Source organism: Patagioenas fasciata, chromosome 3 (assembly GCF_037038585.1).
Source record: "Patagioenas fasciata isolate bPatFas1 chromosome 3, bPatFas1.hap1, whole genome shotgun sequence".
Classification (NCBI taxonomy): Eukaryota; Metazoa; Chordata; class Aves; order Columbiformes; family Columbidae; genus Patagioenas; species Patagioenas fasciata.
In genome coordinates this window covers 36,739,003-36,766,008 of record NC_092522.1, presented here as the reverse complement: position 1 = coordinate 36,766,008, position 27,006 = coordinate 36,739,003, and the positions used below count along the sequence as shown (strand labels likewise).

At 38.6% G+C, this 27,006-nt stretch overlaps 1 protein-coding gene across 5 annotated transcripts in view; it reads left to right on the top strand.

The window, feature by feature from the left end:
- Positions 1-27,006, top strand: part of DAAM2 (dishevelled associated activator of morphogenesis 2) — a 214,598-nt gene that overhangs the window by 121,145 nt on the left and 66,447 nt on the right. For all 5 annotated transcript variants that reach the window (XM_065833150.2, XM_065833147.2, XM_065833151.2 and 2 more), the window contains 3 exons: positions 6,797-6,871; positions 13,853-13,947; positions 20,639-20,972. In XM_065833150.2, coding sequence (XP_065689222.1) covers positions 6,797-6,871; positions 13,853-13,947; positions 20,639-20,972 — 504 coding nt within the window. The remainder of the gene's footprint in view (positions 1-6,796; positions 6,872-13,852; positions 13,948-20,638; positions 20,973-27,006) is intronic.

Below are 27,006 nucleotides of genomic sequence, written 5' to 3'. Positions count from 1 at the left end.
ACTCCTCAGTTGCATGCTCCAGCTGGTAATTGATGAATATTCTCTTTTAATAAGTTATACAGTAGACTGCTTTTGTGGCAGAAGGATTATTGTCTGCACATCAATAGCTTCATTCCAGGGAGAAATGTAATGTTTGTTTTTCTCACTCTGGATAAATGTGCTTAAAAGGCTTGGATATAGCTCTGTCCCCCAAACCATGAGAATATTTGTGTAAATGCTGGTCATGGAGTCTGAGAAATGGAGCAGTGACCACATCTGTCTAGTGAATGGCTCAGTCCTGTGGTCTGTCTTGTTTCAAAATTAGCATCTCTTGGGACATGGTTGGTTTTTGGAGGTGTAAACTGTCTGAAAAGCTTAGATGTTTCTTAGCTCCACTTCTAAATTGGTATTTCATCCCACAGCAGATAAAACACATTTTGTGTTTTTAATGAAAGTGCTTTTTATTTATACAACTTTGGCTGCTCTGAACTGGGACATAGCCAATAGGATGAACAGTGTGTTAATGAACAGGTAACAGTCTTTTTGAAAGCCAAACTTCTCCTTAAAGTGACGAAAAGTCAGCAAATCTGTCGTGGAAAAAAGGGAGAACGGTGATTTGGATGAGAGCGTGGTACAAATTCAGTGAGGATTGATTCTTGGCTGTGTTACAGATTCCCCATGTAACTGGGAACAGTGTAATTGTCTGCATCCCATTTTCACTGTTTCTGGTGATCTCACTGAGAGACTGAAAAACCTAATATGTTAATTTTTTCTAAGACCTTTGACAGTGTAGAGTGCAAGGTGTTACAAGATTGTATTGTATTCACCATTAATAGCAGATGTTGTGATAAACTGAGTCTTCTTAAAAAGTATTTGAAGGAAGAAGAGTAACATTTGTGGGAAATGAAGCACAAGTGATAACTATTTGCTACCCTCTCAGCAAACAAAACCCCCACCTTGTTTATAGTGGCCAAAATATTCATGTGGAGAGCAAGGGTCATGCACCTCATTTTGAAACAGAACATGGACATGAGTGTGAATCCTGCACATCTTAGATGAACGTTTTACCAGCTAAGTTGTTCTGCAGAGTGTTGAGATGTCTTCATCCAGCAGGAGAGAACCTTTATCCAGCAAAGCTTTAATCTCAATTGACATAAGTCATGTTAAAAGTTAAAGTTTCATTGAACTGGCATAAAAAACCAAGCAAACAAACAAACAAATGAAAAAAAAAAATACAGGGACTTAGTATGAAAGATTAGCATATTTCACATTTTTCTTAAAAAGTATTAGTTTCTAGTAATGCCTTGAACTCCATGATTTATATTTTCTGAACTTTATGTAATGATGCTGATCCTTCACACCCGTTAAAATAACCTGTCCTTCTGCTCTGTGAGGTACTAGAATGATGTGGGGAGACTGTTGAGAGGAAGAACCACACTAACCTAAATGTGACTATTGCAGGAAAATGCAATTCTTTGTGATCCAAGTATAAACTTGAGCATGCAGTGTCTGGACACAGTGCAGTGAACATGCTGGAACAGGAATCTATACTACAGTAACCTCATTTCATATTCTTCATCTGTGTTTTCATGCTGTTTTTATTGATACAGAGAGGAGCTCAATGAATGATATCATGGTTCCTTGCCCAAGAAATAATTTAAACCCACATTTTGCAGCATTGGATATGTGGCTTGTTCCCATTCTGCTCTGAACAGTGTAAAGCAGTAAGGCCAGCTGGCTGCAGGTCTGAAGAGATGGGTTTGAGAAGGAAGTGATGGTGCCAATGAATGGATGTCATCCCAATAACACCCATTCTTGTCATATGACATCTATAACATATGATGTATTTGTTGTTGCATCTATTCAAGTAGGGTTATGTTAGTTTGCATGCTAGAAGGCTTCGTGAGTCATCAGCCCTGTCAACTTGTCACAGGGCAGTGTGTGCAAGTAGTGGCAAAGTCCATGTAATGGCTGGACACCCAAGTATGCTAAGCATCTCCTGGTCCCAGGGAATTAGGATTTGTCTACATTACATAAAAACAACCTGATATAAATAATGATGGAAGTAAGAGACAACTGGATTCAGCATCAGTTCAGTGTCTGTTCCGAACTTTGCCAGTGATTTCCTGGACGAGTTTGAATTGTCATGTCACCATATATGTCCCCCTGTCTCCATCTGCAGGAAAGAAGAGTTGGAAAGTTGCTAATTTTTTTGATGCATTTATTAATGCTTTGACATGCTCAGATTTACAGAACACATTCCAGAGAACTGCTCAACGTTGTTTTGGTTCCGTTTGGTGCAGAGTAAAATACCAGTGTGTCATCACTGGAAACTGAAACCCCGTGCTCACCACAAAAGAGCTTCGGTGCAGAGAGTTACTGTTCAGACTTCCCCTGTGCTGATTTTTTCAAGACTGAAACCATCTTGAAAGAAGCACCCGCTATATAGACAGAGTCTTTCATTTTCGTGGTCCACTCAGCCATGAATATCTGGCATTTCCACGCAATTTCTCTAACACTAGTGTTTGGTACTTCTTTCTATAAAATTTTGCAACAAAGACAGTAGTCTGTAATTCTTGATTATGCCTGTTACGGCAGTCTTTGTATGGCAAATCCTTGTCCACTGACATAGCATCCACTAAAGGTCACTGCTCTCTAGAGAACAGCATGCCCAATGGATCAGGTCTCCCAGGAATCAGAAAAAGGCTTTCAGGATCAGCTGAGTTGTGCACACAATACTTGGTTTATTTTGTTTCATTTTGATTGGTTCAGATGGTCCAAATATTTGCAGAACTCCATTAAGTCCTATTTGGGATGAAGTCATAAGTTCCACTTTCCATCAAGGCATGGAGCCTGTCCAAATTAGTGTCAAAGCCTATATAATACCTTGGCTGTATGGCAGGCTTGTATAGTATCAAGATCCTGTTTTCACAGCAGTTACATAGTTGTTACTCCAGTGAAGAATGATATGGCCCCTTATAAAGTCCACAAGTTGACGTCTGTTTTTTAATGTAATATTTACACTATTCAAGGAGCTAAAAGAAGGCTTTACTTTAATAGATTCCTTCAGCTAATGTTTTCCCTTATACAGATGGGTTATTGTTTCCAGCTTTTAATACCTATGTGGCTTTGTATATTAGGGTCGTGTTTTTTGGTTTGGCACTTTTTTTTATTCCCCATCTCTGTGTCTCCTGGAGCAGTGGAAGGGTTTTACCATTATCATAAGTTGCCTTGCAGTTTTCTCTGAGGTTTTATTTGAGAGTTAAACCCCTGAATACATTAAAACCAAACCAAACAAAAAAAATCCAGCACCCTGTTGTTGCACTTCCCCCCCGCTTCAACCCCTGCCACCCTAGCCAAATTGCTTTCTGTTGTTGACTTATATTCCTCTCTGTGAAAGGAAACATGGCACAGTAATTTCTTATCATGGGCAGAACTCACTTTAAGCAATGAAATGTTTTTGGTTTTTTTCTGTTTTGTGTTTGAGTTGATTTGTTTGTTTGTTTCCCAGTTACTCTCTTACAGGTGTGAACTTGTCTCTCTTTTGAAAATGTTGCCCAGGTGATTGCTATAAATAACACTATGCCACATAATTATTTCATAGGGTTGGATAAAAATCTACATGTTCATCCTGAGTATAAGTATCGTGCTTGAGCTTCATAATGGAAATGGAGTGCCAGGTTTTAAGTACATGATCAGATTTATTCTGTTGAAGTAGAATACACTTTGACAGCCATAAAATTCTAGTCTGAACAGGGACTGTGGACAACCATTGAAATTAGATGGACTTTTCTACTTAACAACCTTCTGGCCCAAAACAACTTCAGAAAGTGGAGATTGCGTAGTGGAGTATCTGCTGAAATTTTTTAAACCTCAACAATGTACAGCTTCAGTCCAAGCTTTAGTTCAGGAAAAAAGCTGACACTTGCTGTGTTCCACTGAAACCAGTTTTCTTCCAGTTCTGACTAAAAACAAGCCAAAACATAGGACTTGTGGAGTTCAGACCAATTTTTAGTGGACAGAGAATGGCCAAAAACAGAATATACCAAGGACCTTATGTCATTTGCCAAGCTAACCACATATACAGATATATTTTAGGGGATCAGAGTTTTCTTCTCCTTGGTTCTAATTGTGAAATTTCTAATGGTTTGGGTTCAAATAGGGAATTATTAAGAATTCTAATTTTTTTAGTTTATCAGTCCTGGTGCTCTTCAACCTGCATGTCTAAACCAGACATCTGGAAAGGCTGGTTGCAACATTCCAACATTTATACTTCCCCCCACCTAAAGAATTTTAAGGAAAAAAAATGTGGCTCATTTTCAGATATGAAGGATGGATCCAGGCAGTCCTTAATTTTCATGTGTTTGCTTTTTACTTGGAGACCAGAATAGAGGCAGGAGAAGTACATAGAACATACACATTTCCTGTTCTGACAATGTTTTTGTCACCTGTACTCTGGAAACAATTACAGCTGTCACTTGGACTTTTATAATTCTACACAGAGAAAAATTTCAGAAGGGCATGTGAGCACACTTTGCAGCTGCAATTGGTGGCTCAACCTTGTTCCCTGCAGAATGACCTTACTTCACTACCTCTAGAGTAGCTCCCCATCTCTCTATCACTCACTTTGGGGATGATAAGATTATCTTATAAAAATAATACTGTATTTATCTATTGTGTTTTAGTTTATTTTTCCATCAGCAAGGTCATATATTGACTTTTGCACAGGAGTTTAAGGTTGGCCGAGTGTGGAACTGCTGTCAGGGCTATGATTGTAAATGGATCAGGGGTATGTAGATGTCCTAGATATTATATACAGAAAAGGGCAGCAAAAGGCAGACTGCCAGTAACATGTGGTGAGGCAATTCTAACTGGCTATTGGTAGGGAGTTGCATATTTCTGTAATGTGCCATTTGACAAGGATTTGAGTCCATCAGATTCCTGCTGATTGTGGCCAGAAGGGGAAAGTAAGGAAAAGCAGGAGAACTTCTCACTTAATTTGAGAAAGATCACCTTGTTCTTAATTCACTGTTTATTATTGTGAGGTGGTTGGTGTGTAGCAACTGTGGATGTAATAGGTATCTCTTACCACTTGGTCAGTCTCTCATACTTTTCATACAGCAGTAGTCTACTCTATGCTGCTTTGTTTAAATCTGCTCTTCTTAATTGTTCAGTTGACTGCAAACCTGAATAAATGGTTGTGGTCTGTGCAGGATCTGTCTGTATCGCAATCCTTTGCTAGATGGGGACAAAGCTTTTTTGTCGGTATCAAGAATGGAGATACTCCTTTAGTTTGCATGTTGAAAGACCAGTGGAACAAAGAGTGGGGAAGGAAAGATCCAAGTCTTAGTCATTATTTTCTTTTTAATTCTAAATCTAAAGATTTTTTTACTTGTGCAGAATTGTTGCCATGTGTTGGTATGTAGCCTGACAGGAATTTGTCAGGTGTTAAGGTGTTTTCTGCATGTGGCTCAGCAAGGAACATGTAGAGCTATTTCTTATCTCTAAACGAAACAGTTCTGGAATAGCTGAGGTACTCTGATACACATACACTTTTGATGTTGTTCTGTGTATCTTCCAGAGTAACTTTTCTAGTATGAGTAAGCATTCATACACAGACAACATTGGTGAAATCCACAGATTCTTATACATCTTTGGACATCTTCAGGATGAATCAAGTGGTTCAATCTCTTATCACATGGTAGGAGTCTTAATATGAGATATTCGTAGTTTATAATGTGATATTAGGATCCTAGAAACCACTCCTCGTTTTACTGGTGACAATTACACCTATCTAGAAATAAACGGACTTATAAGAATGAAATCTCAATTCCATTGAGCAGCCACAGAACAGGAAAAAATTGGTTCCTGAGTAGGGGTGGTTCTTCTTTTAGAAGTTGAGCTTGATTGAGCTTAGTCTAGTGAAGAAGATTTCAGGTGGTTTACTTGGGAGGTAGGGACAGAAGGATTAATACCGCTCCTACTGGAACTGAGGAGATGCTGTTCTGTTCCATCGAGTGTTCTGAGGTTGTGCTTAACTATGGAATGGAATAGAACAGAATAGCATAATAGTATAGCTCAGGAGGGACCAGTTCTAGTCCAACTGCCTGACCACTTCAGTGCTGTCCAAAATCTAAAACATGTTATTAATATTAAGAGTGTTGTCTAAATGTCTCCTAAACAGTGACAGGTTTGGAGGAATGACCTCTAGGAGGCTTGTTCCAGTGTTTGACCACCTCAGTAAACAAATGTTTCCTAACGTCCAGTCTAAACCTCTTCTTGGTTTATCACATTAAAATGAGGCAGTCTTTTAGCTTCTTTTCAGCTTCCTTGACTTGATTTTTTTTTCTCTCCATAAAAGATGTTAAATGCCTTTGTTGGTGAATCCCACCATCACTCTAGTAGTATAGAGGCAAAATAATCTATAAGATCTGTCATACAAAACTACAAAATATAGATCTGTTACCTGTAAATGAGCTGACCTTCTACTTGGAAACTTAGTATGTTTAAGGGACTGAGGTTTACTGCTTGGATGCCAAAGATAACTGTGTCTCCATCCAAACTTTGTTATTCTGTGTTTAATAACCTTAGCTGAAGTGTGTTGTTTTTATCTGACACACCATGGTGATAGTGCTAACATTACACTTTCAGAAATATTTTAAATAAATGCTATGAAAAACATCTATGTACATTATACAAGAATATGAGAGGAGATTCCACAATAAAGAATAGCTCAGTGAAGAATCTCAAGTGGTTCTACAGTGCATTTCATCCTGTAAAGTCTACTTGTGTAATGTTGTTTAACTTTCTGTTTCAGGAACAAGAAGATCCTAATAAGCTTGCTACCAGCTGGCCAGATTACTACATTGACCGCATCAATTCCATGGCAGCAGTAAGTTACCTTTCCTGCAAAGCAGGGATGATTTCCTACCATAGAGATGTTTTTCTTTTGGAAGAAATGCCCAAAGGAGAAAAAAAGTTAGCCCAAATGAATGACTGATTTAAAACAGGACTTTTGAAAGGAGTATGTGTATTAAGAAAGAGTCCTGCCCTAACAAAAGAATACATTCGAAAGAACCATAAACATTTCCAGTTTTTATTTCTGCAGTACTGGACACTGAAGATAATCAAATTATATCCGGGAATGAAAATTAAGAGCTGGAGTAATGAGATTGATGATTAAAATTATTAACGTGCCAGCTGTGAAGCTGATCCCAAAGTATAGCCCTGATCCTTAGATCTCTGTTCATTGGCACTGGTCCTGAAAGGAAGAGACAAAAATGGCTGTCTTTTCTGAATTACTGTACAATTCAGCTGGTTTAAACTGCAGTAGACCATAATGATCTTGAAGAGACTGTCATGCTCTTGAGTGTTGTTGGAGTACAAAGGTAGTTCAGCTATGACCCCTGTTTCGGAAATTTTGAGGAACGTTAACGTAAAGCTAGCTTTCAGTGCATGCACACACACATACTTATGTCTTGGCAGGGCTAGCCAGTCTGAAACATTGACAGTTGAAAGTATCTTTTTCCAGAACTGCACTTTTAATTGCAGTTAGTGTTTTTGGAGACCTGTGTGTCATTTGGGCCATGTAGAGGTGAAATAATTCAGTTTTCCGAGAAGAGTCTGAAGTGTAGCCTGTAAGTAAGGACTGTACAAAATCACGGACAAGAAGGAACCAAGAGCCCTATTTATCCCTTAAGAATAGAAGAACAAGAGAATATTTGGTGAATCAGAAAAACAACTATTTGAAAACTAGGTAAACTTTTGGTTTTTTGTCTGGTTTCCAGTAAATTCTAACTAATCTACAAAATAACACTGGGATTATTTGTTTAGTAGAAGAATCAAAGAAAAGGTAGTTGTTTATGTAAGATAATACCTACTTATGTAAGATCAGATAAAGAGAGGAACATAGGACTGTAACACCTTAGACATCAGATACAAGCCAACAAGATATTTGAGGAAAACTTTATTTAATTGTCCTTGCTCAATAGCTGTATAATACATCTCTTCCTCTGACATACCAGTAGAGCAGGTCACCAGCAGAAGTGATTATACCATTCTGTTCCTAGCATCCTAGGTAGCACACCTTGTTTATTTACATATGTTTTTGTGTTTGATTTCTAAAGGCTTTTCTTCACCTTTTGTGTCATCGTTATGAGATATAAAATAATTTCATAAAAATAATGCCCAAATGGATGCTTAATGTGTCAATACTGATGCATTCCACATGGTAAAATATGTCTTGCTCAGTGAAGAAAAAAAAAAAAGCAAGATTTAGAAGTTATTATAACTTACTGTAAGAGGATAAAATAAAAACTGCTTTCTACTCTGAGTCATGAATAACCAAAATGATCACCTTCCTTCATGCCAGATTTTCTTGGGGCAAAGTAATGGAACAGAAAGAATATGAACTTGTTTTGAGAAAAGAGATTGAGATTTTGTGACTGGCATGGTACTATGCTTTTATTTCCTGACTGAACAAATTTGCTCTACGAGGGCTATTAAGGAAAAAAAAATTAGTATGAAGCCTTTCAGTGTCACTTGAGCCAAATACTTCTGGTAGGATCTGATCCAAGGCTTCTTGAATCTACTGAAAAATTTTCCATTGATTTCAGTGACTTTTGGATTAGTCTTTAAATGATCTTGATGTAAACCTGGAGTACGTACACACCACTATCGTAAATCTGGAGCAGTTCCATGGAATGAGACTATATTTTGGCCTATGTTTCTAATTTTAAACACGTTTTAAGAGCGCCAATAAACACCAGCCCTATAATGTTGTTTGCATGCCTCAGCGCTGAATGACTTGTAAGTTTTTATTTGGCTTTAAGCCTTATGATTTACTCTTATGCTTGAAGTATTAAGAAGACACACTGCGGTTAAAATCCTTACTTCTGATTTACCAGTTAGTTGCTTTGCTTTTAGGCAGGTGAAACTTAGTTGACTTGATTTCACAGGAATTGTATCAGCGGAAAACTAGAGTAATGCAGCTGATAACCAGCTCAAACACACTTTAAAAGACATGTCCTATTCATTATTATTTAGACCTCTGAGATTCTTAACTTCCAAATGGTTATTTTGGGTCCCTTATAATTTCAGTCCTAAATTTAGTGGTAGAGGGTTTTTTTGTTGTTTTTTTTGTTGTTTTGTTTGTTCTGTTTTGTTTTGTTTTTTGTTTGTTTGGTTTTTTGTTTTGTTTTGTGTTTTGTTTTGTTTGTGTTTGTTTTGTTTGTTTGTTTGTTTGTTTTAACTGCATCCAAGTGGAGTTGGCTCAGAAGTGGTGAAAGAAAAACGTGTTTCATGTTGCTTCTTGACACGGTCTATTCTATTTCAGTTTATATCTCTTAGGCACTATCAGATATTGCAATATTTTAATTATGAATACTGCAAGAAGTATTAGATTTGAAATGGTAGCAATAATCACAGAAGCGTTAGTTTAAAATGCCTTAAGTCCTGTTTTTTTTAATAAAATTTAATCTTTGCATGTCTTATGAATTAACTGCTCAAGAATCTTTTTACATGTGGCTTGCACATCTTTTTCTATATCCTTTTGTTTAATTATGAAGATCTTTTCATGTATATTAACTTGGCAAAAATGTTCTCCCTACCCTCTGATGAAACAGATATCCTGCTGATATCATTAAATATCTTTCTGTGCATTTCATCAGGCCAAGGCCCCTGTGCGCAAGGATCATTTTCTCAGAAGACCCACTGCGACATTACCCGTCATATCTGCCCCTCATAGATTTTGCTGGAGAGCAATGTGGCGATTCCTGACAAGTTTGATATTCCCTACTTGTAACCTTAGATCACTATGTTAGGAAGTACTTCAGGTCGCAAATTCTTGATCCAGTTCAAAAAGCCATACATTTTAGGCACAGTTCTGTCCCCAGAATTGTTTCTGTTGCTGTTACTTTTTAGATTTTAACAGGTTTTAGACCCAATTCTCACAAGAGTGTATGATAGTAAGACTGGATCTCTTCGCTACTCTGCAGTATGCGGTTCCTGTGGAGGGACTGTCCTGTCCTTCAGGAAGCCTCACTGAAAGGAAGGGACCAAATAGATCATTGGAAGAGGTTCTTCTAGACCAGTCATCAACAGAAAGGAACAGCTGCTAGTGATGTCTCATTTAGAAAGAGAAGCCTCCAAATTTGCCCAGTCGTCTGATGCCTCTGATGTGCTATAGATAATACTGGTGATTGTGGGCAGGTTGCATGCCCACAATCAAAGACCACTTCCATTAGCCAGGTCATTGTCATCTTCTGTTGATTCATCAACACACAAATTTTCTTTTCTTAAAAAAGCAGCAGCTGGTTTTTTAATATCAGATGTAAAGAAACCTTCCTGTGCTTCTCCTGCCCTCCTCACCCTGTGATAATGTCTGCTTGGCAGCACAAATAAACACAACCCTCATGTTACTGGGGAGGAAAACTTCTGAGAGCACTGTGTTGCTTTTATGAGCCTGGCTCTGAATGCATTTCCACAGAGAGACTTTCAGGTGAACAATAGTTGCAGATCCAGCTTTTCTGGAGAGATGGCTCAGTCAACAGAATGAGACAGGGGTCAAAATTAATAAATACAGCTGTATCCAGGCACTTTTCCTTGACTCAGAAAGCATTTGTTCAGGGCACAGCAGCTACACAGAGCATTAAAAATAGATATCTTTCAGCAGAATATATCAGGTGGATGACAGCTTTCTCTTCTATCTGGGTTGGGTGACATCTGTGTTACTTTAAACTTATTTGCTTAAAAGTTCAGATTTTTGCATTATATTTATTAATAGTTTACTATTCATAGTTTATTCTCTTAGTTCAGCCTTAATGTAGTTATGGATGTGATGAATCTAGAATTTCAACTGACTTGTTTGCTTTGAAGAAATCTTTTTGAAGTCGTATTGTGCAGGTATGACATAAGAGGCATGCAATATAGTATTTTTTGTACTAAATTTTGAATTGTGATTTTGCTTGTATTTGTTTATGAGCAGGAAGTGATTTCAATAATGAGGACACATTGTTAACTATGATTTTATACAAGATCTAAAGAAAGATCTTGGACTATAATGAAAAATCAGAATATCCAGGTTATTTTTTCACTACTCTATTTGTTTCTTTCTTTAATTTCATTTGTGTGAGACTGTTAAGTAAAACTAGGTCCATCATAGTGTGTATTGCTGATGTTAGTTCATGCCCTTTTTCTTTCTTTTTTCTTGTTTTCTCTCTTTTTCTCACACATACTGTCATTGTGGTCCTGTACTTTCTTTCCCAGCAGTTTAGGAGAATGATTAGCCATTTGTACAAGGTGTGGGAATTAATTTGTGCTTTTAAAAGACTAAAATATTTCATTTTAAATGGAGCCAAATTTTAAAAGTAATTTCTTGGACTACCTGAAGTTTTACACATGAAATTCCATATGAATGGTTGTTTTCACAAATTTGTGGATTTTTTCAAATTGGCAAATCAAGTAACTGGATGCTATACTTCCCTGGATGATGCGCTTAATCTGGAAAGCTTGAAATATACAAAATACGCTTGTAAAAAAGAGCATTCTATATACCACTTTTTAGGAACTAGATAAGCACCTTGCACTATTTTGCTACCTCTTCCTGATAAGTTTGGTTAACTGACAGTAACTGGCTACATCCTCAGCACAGCAGACGTTAGTCCTTGAGTGCAGTTTGTAGTTCAGGAAAGCAATTCATCAGTCAGCCACAATAATGAAATCCAGCCTCAACTAATGACAATTCCCTCCCCTCTGTCTCCCAGGGACAGTTACGTTTTCTATAACTCTTGCTGAGAAAGCTATTTCATAATACAAACGTGTGACCAGTCTCTCTTTAGAGAGGGCATGAGGATTTGAGTTCCTGGCCATGCACAGGAGTGAGAAATGAAGGGTTCTTGGCTGCCTGCAGCTTTACAAAAGGGTTTTTTCTATAATCACTCTCTGTTGTAAAGGCAGGATTATTTGTATTTGTTTCATTTGGAAATGAGCCTTTTCACTCTGAACAAAATACTGTTGAGCACCTTCCTACCATCCATTTGCTTTCCCCCCAACAATGGCTCAGAGGAGAAATTAAGCGGTTGGAGGAATGGGAGCCTTTCAAAGGAGCATTTATGGGCCAAAGGAAAGATGACCAGATGGGCTGTCACCCAAGAAAATACAAATCAAGCCCCAAATCACACCCCAGGACTCTGCCATTGAGATTCCATAATGCCTGCTCAGGATTTCTGTTTATTTTTCAAAGAGGGGGATCATATATAGCTTGGCTTAAGCGTTTCAATTTATGTTTCTGGCTGTCGGAGGATGCTGGCAAAAGATAAAACATCATCAGCTCATTTTCCATCAGTAGCGCTCTGTCATTCCATTAGGGCAGGAAATAGCTTGCTCTGTTACTGAGTGAATTTGACTTTAGCATGGATCAGAGAGAGGACCCCTAGAGTTAAACACATCTCCCTGTGCCAGCTGTTCAGCATAAGACAGCAACAGCCTGTAGCCAAATGACCACCCTCAAGATCCAACATGTGTTGGCACCACATGGTTTGCAAAAGCAAGCAACATGGGAGCACTTCCAAGGGAAGTGAGGTGTGTGTAGGGGGAGCTAAAGGAAGTTCCAGCAAGAGGAAGGTTTTCTTTGGTGGTTGCTGAATAGTAAAAAAAAAACTTAAATATTTTGCTGTAATGGGCCATAATTGTAGCTACTCAGATTCCACCACAGAGAAGTATAATATCAGATCCCTGACAGATGATACTAGTTTAATCGGGTTATTCATTTGAGAAGCGGTTCAGAGCTGCTTTCCACATACCACTGAGTGATACCCCACAGAAGTCCTGCCAATAAGAGAGGCATTTATCCTCTCTGTTGTACAATTAAAGCGATGAAGAAGACATAGCTATAGGCTAACAATTTCCAGCACTGAGTCTTGACTGCTTAAAATGTCACGCATTGAAATTGTGAGCCTGGATGGTATATGTGATGGGCACTCCAGAGTCTTGTTTCTCATCACAAGGTCGAAGTGGCACTGAGTGTAGATCTGGAACCATGATTTCCCGACATACCACTTTTAAAATGGTATTGTATGACTTTGAGAACCTTATTTTTTGTGTGTATTCCACTAATTGTCTCTCACCCTAATTTAAGGTGACTCACAGCATCTTCAGTTCCAGTTGACTGCAAGCTGTAGTTATCTCATGCTGCATACTGGGGGAAAATCTAGTCCTCCATCTGCTGTTAAAAAACAGGGACAGGGAGTTTATGACATTCCAGCTTTTTGCAGTAAATGTTCCTAATTAGTAAGGACAAAGTATATAGAGAAAATCAGTATCTTAAATCAGGTGATATACTTCGGGTGGGGGAGAAAAGTCAAACTTGTATGTATACAAACTGTAATTTAGGGTCCTTGCAGGCTATTTAGTCTCTTGAAGAAAAAGCTTTCATACTTTGAAACCTGATATGTCTTTTTTTTTTTTTTTTCTTTTTATTCCTCCCCCCTGCCTCAAATCCCTCCAGCCATGTCAGTCTAATAAAAGAAATTACATCTCCGTACACACTTTGCCTCACATATCCATAGATCACCACAGCAGATCACTGTTCCAAATTAGGTACAGTTTTCTGAGGGCATACTTGCAAGCATGATTATTGGGGGGTAATCTGAGAACCCTATTTTAGCTGGTGTGGCAAAGCACGATGCTGCTGCCATTCCACATGAGCAGCTTCATCTGGATTCAGTTTTGTAGCTGAGGCACTGCTTTCCTGGTGAGAGGTCGGCAGGCACCTCTGCATGGGTTGATGAAATAGTTGTTTTTCATCATTCCCAGCTTGTCTCTTAGCTTCCAGGCAGCCCGAACTTTCCTGATTGTCATCTTCTTTTCTGAACAGATGCAGACTCTGTATGCTTTCGATGAAGAAGAAACAGAAATGAAAAATAAAATAGTTGAAGACTTGAAGACAGCTCTGCGGACTCAGCCCATGAGGTAATGTTGTTTGCCTTTCATCACCATTCATTGCCTCCCTATGGTCAGATGTGACATGGGAAAGAGTGGCAAGGACAGAAACCTCATTGTGTCACCTCACATAAGCCTCTCTGATATTTCAGACAGTCCACAGAGAGCCCTGCAGTCCCTGGTCTGAACCTGGCTAGTTGGGAGGCATACTAATGTTGAGGCACATCGCTTCAGGAAAATGAAAGACACAGTTTGCTGTGGAAAACCTATGATAGCTCTGTGCAAACACAGCTAATGACTATGAAAATTAGATTTTAGACTTCATAGTCCCCTGAACATCCCATGTAATCTGACTATGTTGGGCAGAATCTCAGCCTCTACTCTGAACTTTGAATTCAAGCTTCTCCTTATCTTTAGTAATGTGAACTGTTTGGTACAAAGCAGCTAATCCATCTGACATCACCTGGTTTGGCATTCTTCCTGTTCTATGTGTAACTGTGGCGTACAGAAATATTAAGAGACTTTGTTGAGTACTCTGTCTTTGAAAGTAAAGTCACCTTTGTTTTTATGGGAACAAAGCTCTGAACAATAGCAACTGACTAGCATGGAAACTTTTCCCATTTGACACTTATAAGAGCATTGTGCAGAAACAACAACTATAATTAATTTGATCTCAGGAAACGATCAGTCAAAAAGCTTCTGACTGTCTTTCTGTTGGCCCCAAAATAGGCCAAATATGTTTGCATCCACACTATGCTGAAATTACAGTTTAAGAGAGCTTCAATAATGCCTAATCAAACAAGGTTGTGGTTTTTTTTGGGGGGAGGGGGAGGCTAACCAAACAAATCAATTAAATAAATAAATAAGCAAATGAATGAATGAATGAATAAATAAATAGCAGTCCCCAAAATTATATCAGAGAATTTGTATTGCAGTTATGCTTACTTGAGATGAAGATATTTCTGGAACTTCTTGCAGAGCTAAGTTCTGATTGTGCTTCTCCCTTTCATTGTTTCAAAAGCTGAGTATGTGCAGCTTCTCACCTCACAGCAAGTACAAGGTAGAGCACATCAGCTTAAACCTCAGTGTTTTACCTCCCGTTGTGATGGGCTGTAAGAGAGCACAAAGACAGATCCTGATGTTCTTCTGAGGCATAATGATTCATCGGACTTTGATAACTTTAGCATGTGGGTAGGGTGATGGCTTTTAATGTGGAAGTGTAGAAGCAGTGGCCTATATTGAGACCTAACCCAAGGGAATAAGTGACTGTTTGATCCTGTCTATTGCTATCTTAAAGCAGAGAACACAGCAAAATGCAGCTGGACTTTATGTTAAACTGGAAGCTAAGACAACTGCCGAACTCCCAGCCCTCACAAGGTCTTTAAACCAAAGTGCTGTGTTGTTGAGACTTGATGTAGCAACTGTGTTACATGATTGTGGAGCAAGTTTGATGCTTCCTCTGTGAAAGTGATAGCTTTCATTGAGTGTAGCCACAGCAGCAAGGACTCTTTGTTATGTCTAGCTGAAACACTTTGGTGGTGACCATTGGTTGTTCTGCTCTGTCATTTTGAATAGAACAGCCTGGCTTCCTTGTTGAGAGCAAGTCAAAAGAGAAGAAGAAACAGAAATGTCTTTCACTCAAAGCCCTGCAAGGTTTTCCTGCTCAGACCTATATTGCTTCTGCTGGATCCCCTTGACAACAGCCTGTTGCTTCATCTGTTTATAATAACCCTAACAAGCTTCAGTAAAAGCATCTACAAGCTGCCCTATAAAGTGTTGTCTTCTAAATCGCTGGCGATGGCTATGGGGCTTTTTTTTTTTTTTCAATAGTTAAGCCAAGCCAAATTTTGAGTTAAGTCCTATGTCTCAACTAATTTCCAGCGACTCAATTCGTTAGCTGCCAAATGGGCTGTATGCCAATGCCTGATCAACAAGCCAATTTTTTCTTGATGGAAAGGTTGCAGTAGAGAGGCCCTCTACTTCATCAAATCCCTCTCATAAGCAGTACTATACCCAAACCTTCAAAATACTAGTCTTTCTATTTGAATTTGGACATCAAATCCTATTTTCCTTGCCACTTCTGTTCATCAGACCTCTGAAGAAAATAAAAAAAAAAAAAAAGGAGAAAATTCATACAGGATGGACTGTCTGGAATCCATTTGTCATGGTAGGGTACACAGGGGCTCTGACAGCTGACCAAGAGACTCCTCTGCTTGAATTCTCTGATCTAGAGGAATCAAAAGAAGAAAAATGCATATGCTTGGCTCCATGTTTTATTTTACTGTAGAACTGTGTCTCTGCTAGAACAAAATGCAGAGTAATGGTACTAATCCGTGCCTCTATTCCAACTCACCAGTTCTAATAACAACAAAAGCTGAAGCAGCCTTACCCAAACTTAGATTCATCTCCTCTTTGGAGAGAAAAGGTGATACAAGCATCGCTGGGCAGCTAGTTGGCCCCACTTGAGCAAGTGTATTTTGTTCTGATATTTAGGAGCTGCCCTGAAATAATAAAGCCAGTTTATGTTCCAGCATGCAAGAACAACCCCAGCCTCAGACAAGAAAAACCTACATCTGCATCTTGTAAGGAAACACATTTTCTTTTAGGTTTGTAAGAACTTAGGACTATAAGCAACTGTGATGACAAACTGTTGGACAGAAGCAGTGAGAGAAGAGCTTTTCTGCTGGTATTTTAGTGCCTGAAAATAGAGTTTCAGAAGTGTAGCAAAAATAAAAACTTACAAGTGATTGGAAAAAGAAATCACATTTTGGAAACCCATAAAAATACCTCCTTTAGCCTGAAGCATCACTAATTCCCTTTGCTGTCTGCTTTTCTATGTAGCTTTTTTTTAACTCAGAGTTACCTCCTGTTTTGTTTTGGTTTTTGTTGTTGTTGTTGTTTGATTTAGCCATATTGCATTCAAGTACATACTGGAGAAGGTCATTTATGCATCCAGCAAGTAAAACCTATTATGCTGAATTTTTCAGCAGTTCAGTAGTTGTCAGGATTATGTGTGCCCCCTTTCAGAAACTGATGCTGCAGGGAAGCGTAGCCTTGGCTGTTAACAGGGTGGGAACATCCTGCTCTCTGCACACCCACAGCATATGATCTTTTTGTTTTTCCTGAGCTGGATTAAGTCTCACAGTGAGGCTGTCCCCCCTCACACTTGGAATCCATCAGTGGGTCATTACCTCTTAGGCTGAGCCTCATCTGTATTTGGATGAAAGGTTTGTTATTAGAGCTAGCTAACTCATTCTGATCATCACTCTCTAAAACTTGAAAGGCTAAGAGGCACTCTGCCTTTTAAAGTGTGCTAAACTGGTCAAGTGAGAGTCTGAGGTGAGGTTAGGCTTTAATTTGCTTGTTTAGCACCTATTAAAACACATTCTGCTTTATTTACACTTCAGTTTTTGAATGTGTTAGCCAGAATGCATTGGCAAATGTGCTTAACTTTACACCTTCTTGTCTAGAACAAGACCTTATTTTGCAGCATGCAGGACGTATAGGATGGCAGTTAGTCACACACGTGCATATTCTGAGGAAGAAGGTACTTTATGTGTAGAAGTTGGGTTTGCCTGTACATACAAACACGTCCCTGCTTACAGGCAGATGCACAAACAGCAAACAGTGTGAGTATTATGGCTTTCAGCCTATCAGCTAAACTCCCACTTCTTCTTCTCTCCTGTACAGACAGTTCCACACATACCTCCTGACAGACATGCTTGCACTGAACAAATTCTCATACTGAGTGTCTGTTGGCTCTGAAACTCCTATTGCCATTTCTTTATCTTCTTCTTGCATGATTTCTGGCTTTTCCAGAGTGTTTTGGAAAGTGTTTTGGAAAAGAAAGGTGAAAATCATAATTTAATTGCTGCTTCTGATGTCAGCTGAAATGGGAAGGTACTTCATTTTGCTTCCTATTGAATAATGCAGTTTACTGTTTGCACTCTGAAGTAGGAAGAGAACAGGAAAGTCCCAACATTGTTTTAAATTATGTCATTAATCAAGGTCGTGGCAGACACCACTTTCATGTGCATGCCTCCTTTTTGGAATGACCTCATCCAAACAATCCTAGAAAAATTTCTCTGCCAGTGAATTTAGTAAGGGGTCGTACTTAATTGGGACAATGTGACTTTTGTGCATTTACCATTTTTTTCATGTTTTCAAGCTAAAATACACGAAGGCTGTAGTGCCTCATATGTCTTGTCATAAGACCAGGTAATCAATCCAAAAGTATGTTTAAGGGACCTTTTGTTCAGCTGCATCTCCAGGATTATTTCTTTTGTCAATAGAGCTCCCTATGTTTAGAAAAGTATCCATATTAAGTCTTCCCTCAGCCCTGGAACTGAAAAGAACAGCAAAACATTAGCTTTTTTTTTTTTTTTTTCTCATTGAAAAGTTAAAGGGACTAGCTAAAGTATAGGATAGATTCATAGAACTGAAATTTGGAGGTGAGGAGAAGGACAATCTAAGCTAGTCCCTACATAGTAGAGTCAAAGAGCAACTCTGCTTTTTAGGCCCACAGTTAGAGAAATGCTCAGACGTTGTTGGAATCACAATGTTTGGTAACAAGTTGATTTTGTGCTTATTTTGGTTCCAAATACATCCTTATCAGTAACTCATTTAGCCGTGAATGCACTTACTTCAGTCTTCTTTGGCTTGCTAGCAGCTGTATGCATTACAAAGACTGAACTAAGTTTTAATCTTTCTATAATCAGTTTAAATAACAAACTGCCTTTGAGCGACTTACCAAATTCCTGGTGCACAATGCTGACCCCACTCTCTGGCCTGGAGGCAGAGGGGCTTTTTCTCCTGTGATTTGCTAGGGTAGACAAGATGATGCATCCAAGCAACATGCAATCAGATATGTGTGAAACTTGGCAGAATGTCTTAGCGGGGTTCAACTAAACCTTGTTTTCATTTTTGATGTGCACATATTCCTGTATGTGCTTGCCCTTACTCTGATATTCACTTTGAAATTCAGTTTTGAACAAAATCCAAACCTCAGACTGAAACTTTGTTGAAAGTACCAGGCTTTGCCATGTTTCTGGTCAAACTGCTGGCCCAAACAAGCTGAAAGTTGGCAAATCCATCAGCATAGTCAGCATAACTTTCAGGTAGGTCCTGAAAATTCCTGTGTGCTCTGGGGTGTAACCACCAGAAAACCATACATATGTCAAGCCGGTATTATCCAGGAGATACATAAGTATGACTCAGGTTTGTCTTGCTGATGCAGAGACACGAACAGAGACCAGTGAAATTCAGTCTTTCAGTATGGTGCATTGATTACTGATGCATATTAGGAACAGCATCTCACTTAAGGATATGAAAGAGAAACACAGCATGTTAGGAAGTATCCAGGTGGCAATTGTTTCATTTTCATTTGTTTGAGGTACCTTTCTACATGATACTGTTTAGAGTGTGGTTGTAGATGTATTATTGCTGGCATCCATTTTGGTAGATTGAAAACTCAGGTGTAATTCACATGGTTTTGCATTTAGATATTCTAAAAAAGAGCACCTGCCTGAACAATCTGTTAGAGAAGGTAGAAGGTAAACAAGGCAATCTAGGCAAATTATTTGCAGGCTTTTTAATCTCTTTGAATGCTCATTTTTAAGCCTGGGGACTCTAAATGAAACATTGCTAGAATGCTTGGTTCAAACTGACATATAATTCCACTAATTTCTATTGATTTGTCTAAGAGGCTGTCTGCATGGTCTAATTTGACCCATTTGGATTTTTTAATCCTGGTTTTCAACAAAACCTTAAACTTTTCCAATGGCTTTCTCCTACATTGCTTTCATCCTCTGTTTCTGTAATCTTAACCTGAAGAAACGCAAATTTTATGATAGAATACAGTACAAACAGAAGTCTAGTGATGTCAATAGTCAAAATAAACTTGTCCTACTATATATTCAGTCTTCATTGGTGTCATTTGGTAACTGTTTCATTCTGTATTTCTTGTATTTATTATGGTTTTACTGTACATTTTGCTACTGCAGGTTGACAGTGGACCTGTCTCATCCTTATTATACCTGTTCAAACTAAAGCCAAACAATCAAACAAAAATGCAGCCAAGGCCATTATAGGAGCTTTGCCTTTTACTGAAGAACATGTATCTTTTGAATTTTAACTTTATATATTCATATATATATATCTCACAGGATCAGAGTGTGGAGTCAGTAGAGCTGACAGATATAGTGTTGAAGAGTTTGCTTGTCAGTGTATCCACTCCTGGATGTGGCAGCCTATAAGCAGTATTGGCTAAAAGTTTGACCAAAGTCTAGAAATGGTTTTCAAGATAATCTGAACTCATAATTAAAAGTGTGGTGATGGGTATGTATGAAAACGTATCTTGTGTGCATTACCATGTATGTAAGATGTAGCAATTCAACCCTGAAAATGCAGCAACTATTAGGGTGGACCATAGCAGGTGTTTGGTGGTAGCTGCAACAAAGAATATGGCAACCAAACAGTCACCAGGTGATAGAATATAATTACCCTGAAACTATGTACCACACCATTATTAACTAGTCTGTTTCTTTCTTTTTTGTTTGTTTTGTTTTTCTTAAATACCTGGGAATTATTCTGTGAATGTGAGGCTGGAAACTATCCAGATTTTATGGACACAGGATTGAATAATATGGTATCTTTTGAATAACTTGCATTTGCTCTACTTTTCTTATTTTTCCTACCTGCTTTCCTGCCCCTCCCCCCCCAGGTTTGTGACCAGGTTTATTGAGCTGGATGGCCTGAGCTGTTTGCTAAACTTCCTGAAGAGCATGGACTATGACACCTCAGAGAGCCGTATACACACATCCGTTATAGGGTGTATCAAGGCACTGATGAACAACTCCCAAGGACGGGCTCATGTCCTGGCTCATCCAGAGAGTATCAACATCATCTCCCAGAGTTTACGGACTGAGAACATCAAGACCAAGATTGCTGTGCTGGAGATCCTAGGGGCTGTCTGCTTGGTACCAGATGGTCACAAGAAAGTCTTGCAAGCGATGCTTCACTACCAAGTATATGCTGCAGAAAGGACAAGATTCCAGGTACAAGGAAGATACTTCGCCAGAAATACCCAGCATGATGAATCTCTGCAGGGAGTGATTTTTACATGTATTGCAAACTTGCTCAGTAGTAAAAAGACAGTATTTCTCATTTTTTTTTAGGAAGGGCACTTCCTCAAATGGATTATCAGCATATATGTATTTTTTTTTTCAAAACATGATTTCTTATCATTAATGTTAATTTAAAATCTCCTATATTTTACCTTAAAATGGGGGGTTTCTATGTTAAATGAAAGCTGTTAATCTTCTTATACTCTAACCTGATGGCATTTCTGGGGTGGTAATCATTTGTTCTACCCTAGAAACCAAAGTCACAGAATTCCAGGAGCCTCTCTCCTGATTTTAAAGCTATTAATTTAGTAATAAAAGAGTTGTGGATTAAATAATGGACAGTGGAAGCACTTCAGTTGTCACTTAGCAATCAACTTCTGAATTGGTAATGCTCAGCAATTGCTGGCTCACATATCTCCCATTCAGAACACAGAAGGGGAAACTCAGTCTCAGAAACCTTCAGGTAGGTCAGTAGGTCATTGACAGGCTTTTATTATGGATACTGCTGGCTACTATTACAGTGTTCCTCTTCCCAGTGAACTGAGCACCTTCACAAAAAGATACAACAGAATCTATTGCTGTGTTTGAAGCTGTAGCTCCAAAACTTTGAAGTAACCTCACCCATTTACTATTTGTCACTAGGTAAAATGATAAGGTTGGTGTTAGGTCAACAGGCTCTGGATCCTGGTTTCTGTCAGCCCTCATTTCCTGCCTCCTCCCCAGCTAATGCATCAGTTCATTTTGGGCTACAGTGAGGAATGACTGTAAAAGTGAATGGGGAAATGGCTTTGTGCTTATGAATAGTAGCTGCCAGTGTTTGTTGTCAGGACTGAATGCACTATGGGATTCATGGACTCAGACCTGAGACTGAGATGGAGGAGGTCTTGGGTTGGTATTAACCTACATGTCACACTAACAAGTCCACCCCTCTGTGTGCACTGCTCCATCCAGCTTGCTCTCTAGTAATTAGCTGAAATAGAGAATCCTTCCTTCCTGAATTAATTTGACATTCCTGTATAACTTGGAGACAGGTGGGAGTAACTTTAGGCACTCTGCAAAAAGCAGTGGAATCTCACAGCCCTGACAACACTTGTGAGTCTGTGTCAACTTACCCTTACTTGACCAAGTGATTCTGCTTAATAAGCCCATATGGGACATAGATGCTGAGTTTACTCAGTGTCTCCTGTTTGGGTTCTCAATCTCTCATTTTTTTTTATTTTTTTTTAATTGGTTTAAAATTTTCTGAATAACTGAGATAAGTCATTGCTGGGCAAAGCGTGGTACCACAGGTCTTGTGAGCTTTTGAGGAATGTAGGGTAATGATTTGCAGATCCTTACTAACTCTCATATTCATGAAAGAGTACTTTGCATAAATGCTTGCTTTTGTCAAAATGCTTTTCCTTTGGGGAAAAAATGAAAGATATATGGATACTCCTCCTTTTTTATTTCTTAAACAAAACAAAATACCCCCACCCCAAACCCAAAATGATTTAGCAGAAGGGATGCCTTCTTTTTTACAATTTCTAACACTTGTGTCTAGATGTTGGAATGTGATCTTCCGCTACACAAAACAATAGTTTAATTTTGAGGAGGTAAGGATTCTTTCAAAGACATTCCTCATCCATCTTCACTCATTTTCTTCTAACAGAGAAGCTAGGGTTTTTTAAAATGCTGATGAAACAAATATGGTCATGGTCTTCCTTACATTTAGTGGAAGTCTTATACTCTAGCACTTGTCAGTTAAGACAGTGTAATATCTCTGTGTCTGTTACCCTCCCACACCTGTTTCTCAGAAGAGCCTTGCAGTTTATTAGTAAGAGAAGCATCCACTGTAGCTTGTCTATGGGGAGGCCATTTGAAGAAAAGGATGAGCTGACAATGTTTATTCTACACCTTTGCTGTAAACTTCAAAGATCTAGCATACAATGAAAGCCAGCAAAGGCCTTTTTTCTTTATCCTAATCTCGAGTGTAATCTTTGTAACCTAGACTTTGCAAGTAACTGAAGAGATCCTTCAGGTTTCAAACTGAACTCTTTTGAGGATGTGTTTCCTGTAGCTTGAGCAAGTAGCAGCATCACTCAGTGTATGTGTACAAACAGTTTAGAGCTTGCAGCTTTAGGTTGATTTGACTGGTCACATCTAATCACTGTTATGTTTAAAATGATCCCCTACAACTGGGGATCAGTCTGCACCAAGGAATGAGAAATCTTTCTTTGAAAAGTAACAAAAACTGAACTAAACTGTAGGAACAGGAGAAACACACTTCGAATGTGCAGAGTTGGGAATTTATTCCTTTGGCTCTATGGTTCATTGCTGCAGACTGATTCTAATGCAGGGCATGGAGGGGTAGGGTGAGAAGGAAAGCAGGGAATTGTAAAGGTGCAGCTCAGGCTTTCTCTAGATCTCGCTCTGTAATACAATGGCCAAACTAGAGACACAATACCTAAGAGGTGAATAATTTCATATTCTTAGTTTTGGAAATCAGTCTAGGTTCCTGTGAAGTAAAAAGTATAGAGTTTTCTGGAAACTGTACTGAACTTGCTTTTATTGGAACATCCAAAAAATAATTTACAGGTAATGCTGGCCTCTGACAACATCAGTGCAATTATTGCTCTTCCTTAAGTTGCCTTCCTGACAAGAGTGGCTGATAATATTCTTCACCCCTTTCAGCTACCTCGCTGTCAATTTATCCCTCTTCATGTATGAAAGCTGGTGCTTTGTTTATATACTATGTGTTTGGATTCATTTCTCCTCTTGCAAATTGCAGTAAATCTGTGTCCCACTCTCCCCATATCATCTGTGGTGATCAGCACTATGTACTTTGAGGAACTGGGAGGTAAATATAAGAAACAGTCTTCCAGATGTATTTTTCCACAACAGATCTTTTCTTTTAAAATTATTTATTTTGGTTTGATTTGGTTTTTGCCTTCTGGCAGAGGAATATCATAGTGATGAATAAAAAAATGGGGTGCATGGTTCTGCTTCCACTCCTTTCTGTAAGAAGGCAAAAAAGAGATTCAGAATTATTTACTGGCAACCATCTAAAACTTGAGCTCAAACATAACCTTCTGCTGACAGTTTTAGATTGAACACTGATTATTTCCAATTTACACGTGCTCTGGCATGGTGGAGTGATGTAGAGAACATGTATTTACCACAGTAACATAAAACATGGCCTGTTTCATTGAATGTCAGAAGTTATGGCTGGTCATTGTAGTCAGAGGACCCAGCTTCTGATGAATTAGTAGAAAAGGAAAGTTGGAACTTAAGATATGGTTCTTACTAAATTTGCATTGGCTCTGTCCTGCTATAAATCCTACTATTTTAACAGGAAACTTACAGTTTCATGCTAGTGTATCTGAAGTCAAAATCCAAATTACAGTGAGATTCCTGAGCGATATAAGCACTTGTAATCATACCAGCTGTTAACCACTAATCAAAATGTGCTGAAATATTTTGGAAATACGTTCTTGTTTTTGATGTGGTTTGTTGTTGTTTTGTGGTTTGTTGTTGTCATTGTTTGTTTTGTTTCATTTTAGTTGAAGTTAATGGAAAATATAGATAGAACTTTTATGAGTATGAAGGGCCATCTCCTTAGCTTAACAAAATTTTGCTCTGAGTGGAAACTCCAATGTAAAATATTGCTTCTTTCTAAACTGCCAGCACTTCATCTACTGAGAGCAATTATCAATCTAATATTTAACTTCAGAGAGGAGTCACTTTAAAGCTACATAAGATTCTCCAGAACTTACTCTTTGCTGAGACTTCAGTCTTCACTTAAATGCCTTTTAGTACTACAAATTCACCCTATATCTACACTGCTCAGTGTGTTCACAGGTGTGCTGGGATCATCTTTGTCTTGGTACTTGCAACAAGTTTCTCTACTGTACGTTGTATCTGAACCTGTATTGTGGCTATTCCTATTCTCTCACATGTCCCGCAGCTTCTTGCCTGAGCTGATCCCTTTGCCGGCTTTAATATCTGACCCTTCTTTCATTCTGCCCTTCCGCCTGCAAAAATTCTCCCTTCAATGTCCAATAGGCCATCTGCAGTTCCTCTTTTAAGATATTGCTTGAAAACTGTCCTCTTCAGAGTAATATTCCATCTTCGCCCAAATACCACAATAATATAAAAGCATGCCTTCCATCTCCTTCCTGAGGCAATCTAGAAAAGCTCTTGTCTTTTCTTCATCCAGTTTTTGATTGAAATATGCTTCTTTGTCTGCAAATTCTACTCTGCCCCTTAAAGAAGAGAGATGAAAGCAAACATTGGAAAGCCAGACAAAAAGCCCTCAAAGCATAAATGTGGAATAAGGAAAATGAGCCCTTGGTGTCTTTACAGGGATTCCTTTCTATCTGATGTATTCAAAATTGGTACTAGTGTAATTTTGCAGCTGGCTCACTATGTGACCCTGAAAACATTGCTTTATTTTGAATTTCTTAGGCACTTTTCGTATGAAGATGGAGGTTTCTAAAATTCTATGAAAACTGAGGAAGAAGAGTCTCTGATTTCAGTGTCACTCATGTCTGCGTTATCCTATTTATGACTGGTTTCCTTTGTGGAAGGGGCACAATCTTATTCTTCCTGAAGTTGTTGCCTCTCTGATTATTGTTGTGCTTGCTGCTTCCCCTCATTTCTCCGGTGAAGTGAATGCATTGTGTTATGACATTTTAACATGCTGTATTTTGAGTCAAACTAATATTGCAAAGTCACAATGTTGTACTGGCCCAGAAAAGTATGTCAGGATGTTCCAGTGCCCTTCCAGCCTAGTTTGCTGCCAGAAACACCCACCCAACTGGGGACCCCTGTCGGGAGAATTTTCCTTTTAGTCTTCAAAGAACACAGGTGTCAGATACTCTCTGAAAGGAGCTGATTTCACCTGCTGATTAAAATATAAACTGGGTTGCTTTGGTCAGAACAATGTTATTTTCCTCCTTAATGCTTCTAGAAATTTTGAATTTTGAGATGAAGGAATAAAGGAAGCTTGATATAATCAGTTGAAAAGGTGGAGGTTAGGAACATTCCTTCCGGAGCCTCCTTGACTGTTTTATGTTAAACACTGTCAATCCAGGCTATAATCTGTAGGGAGAAATCTGATCAATTTGGAATTGTAGCAAAGGAGCAAATTAAAAAAAAAAAAAAAAAAGGAACAAATTGAAATCCTGAATTCCCACTTGATCTTGATTTGTTTCTTCCCTTCAGGGCTCTTCCAAAGCCTTTTGAGGTTTGCCGTAGATTGAATGAAACACTGCTGGATGTCAGTGATGAGGAATAATGGGATTACGCAAAAAAAGTTTTGCTTTAATAGTAGGAAAAACCTTTACAACTAGAAGATCAATTGGGCCATAGAGCCGACTGCCAAGAGGTGTGGTGAAATCTTTTTCACAGGAAATGTTCAAGCGAAGACTTGAACCGCAGCCATTCACAAAGCGTTAGAGATACTGGAGTCTGACCACGGTGTGTGGGTGTATACTCTGATCTTTACGAATTGCATGAACTTATAGTGTTTCCTTCTAGAGCTGAACAATCACATGGAGATGTGCTGCTCTTTAGTTAGCGCAGTGCAGCCCAGCGTTTTTATTTTTCTTGCCCTGATTTTGGCTTGGTGCCCACTGCATTCTGCTCCTAGTCCAGCTCTCTGAAATGAGGGATAGAAAACTGTTGTTAACACCCTTCAACCTGTCTGGATGCTGTATTGGATATGTTGTTGCATAGAGTCTAGCATGTTCCTAAAACTCTATGAGGATATTTAGCAGGAATGAGGTCTCTGAAGAAAACCAGCAAAACCATCCTTGGCTTTGATGCTTCTGTAGTAATGGCTACTTAAATTATTCCAAGACAAATAAGCTTTGGATTTCCATGTCTAATCTGACAGTAACTGAACTAAATTATCTCATTTCACTTCTGCTTTTTTGTAAAGTTGAAGAGCTGGGTTTGTTGGTGAATTTAAAGACCTTTTAAATAG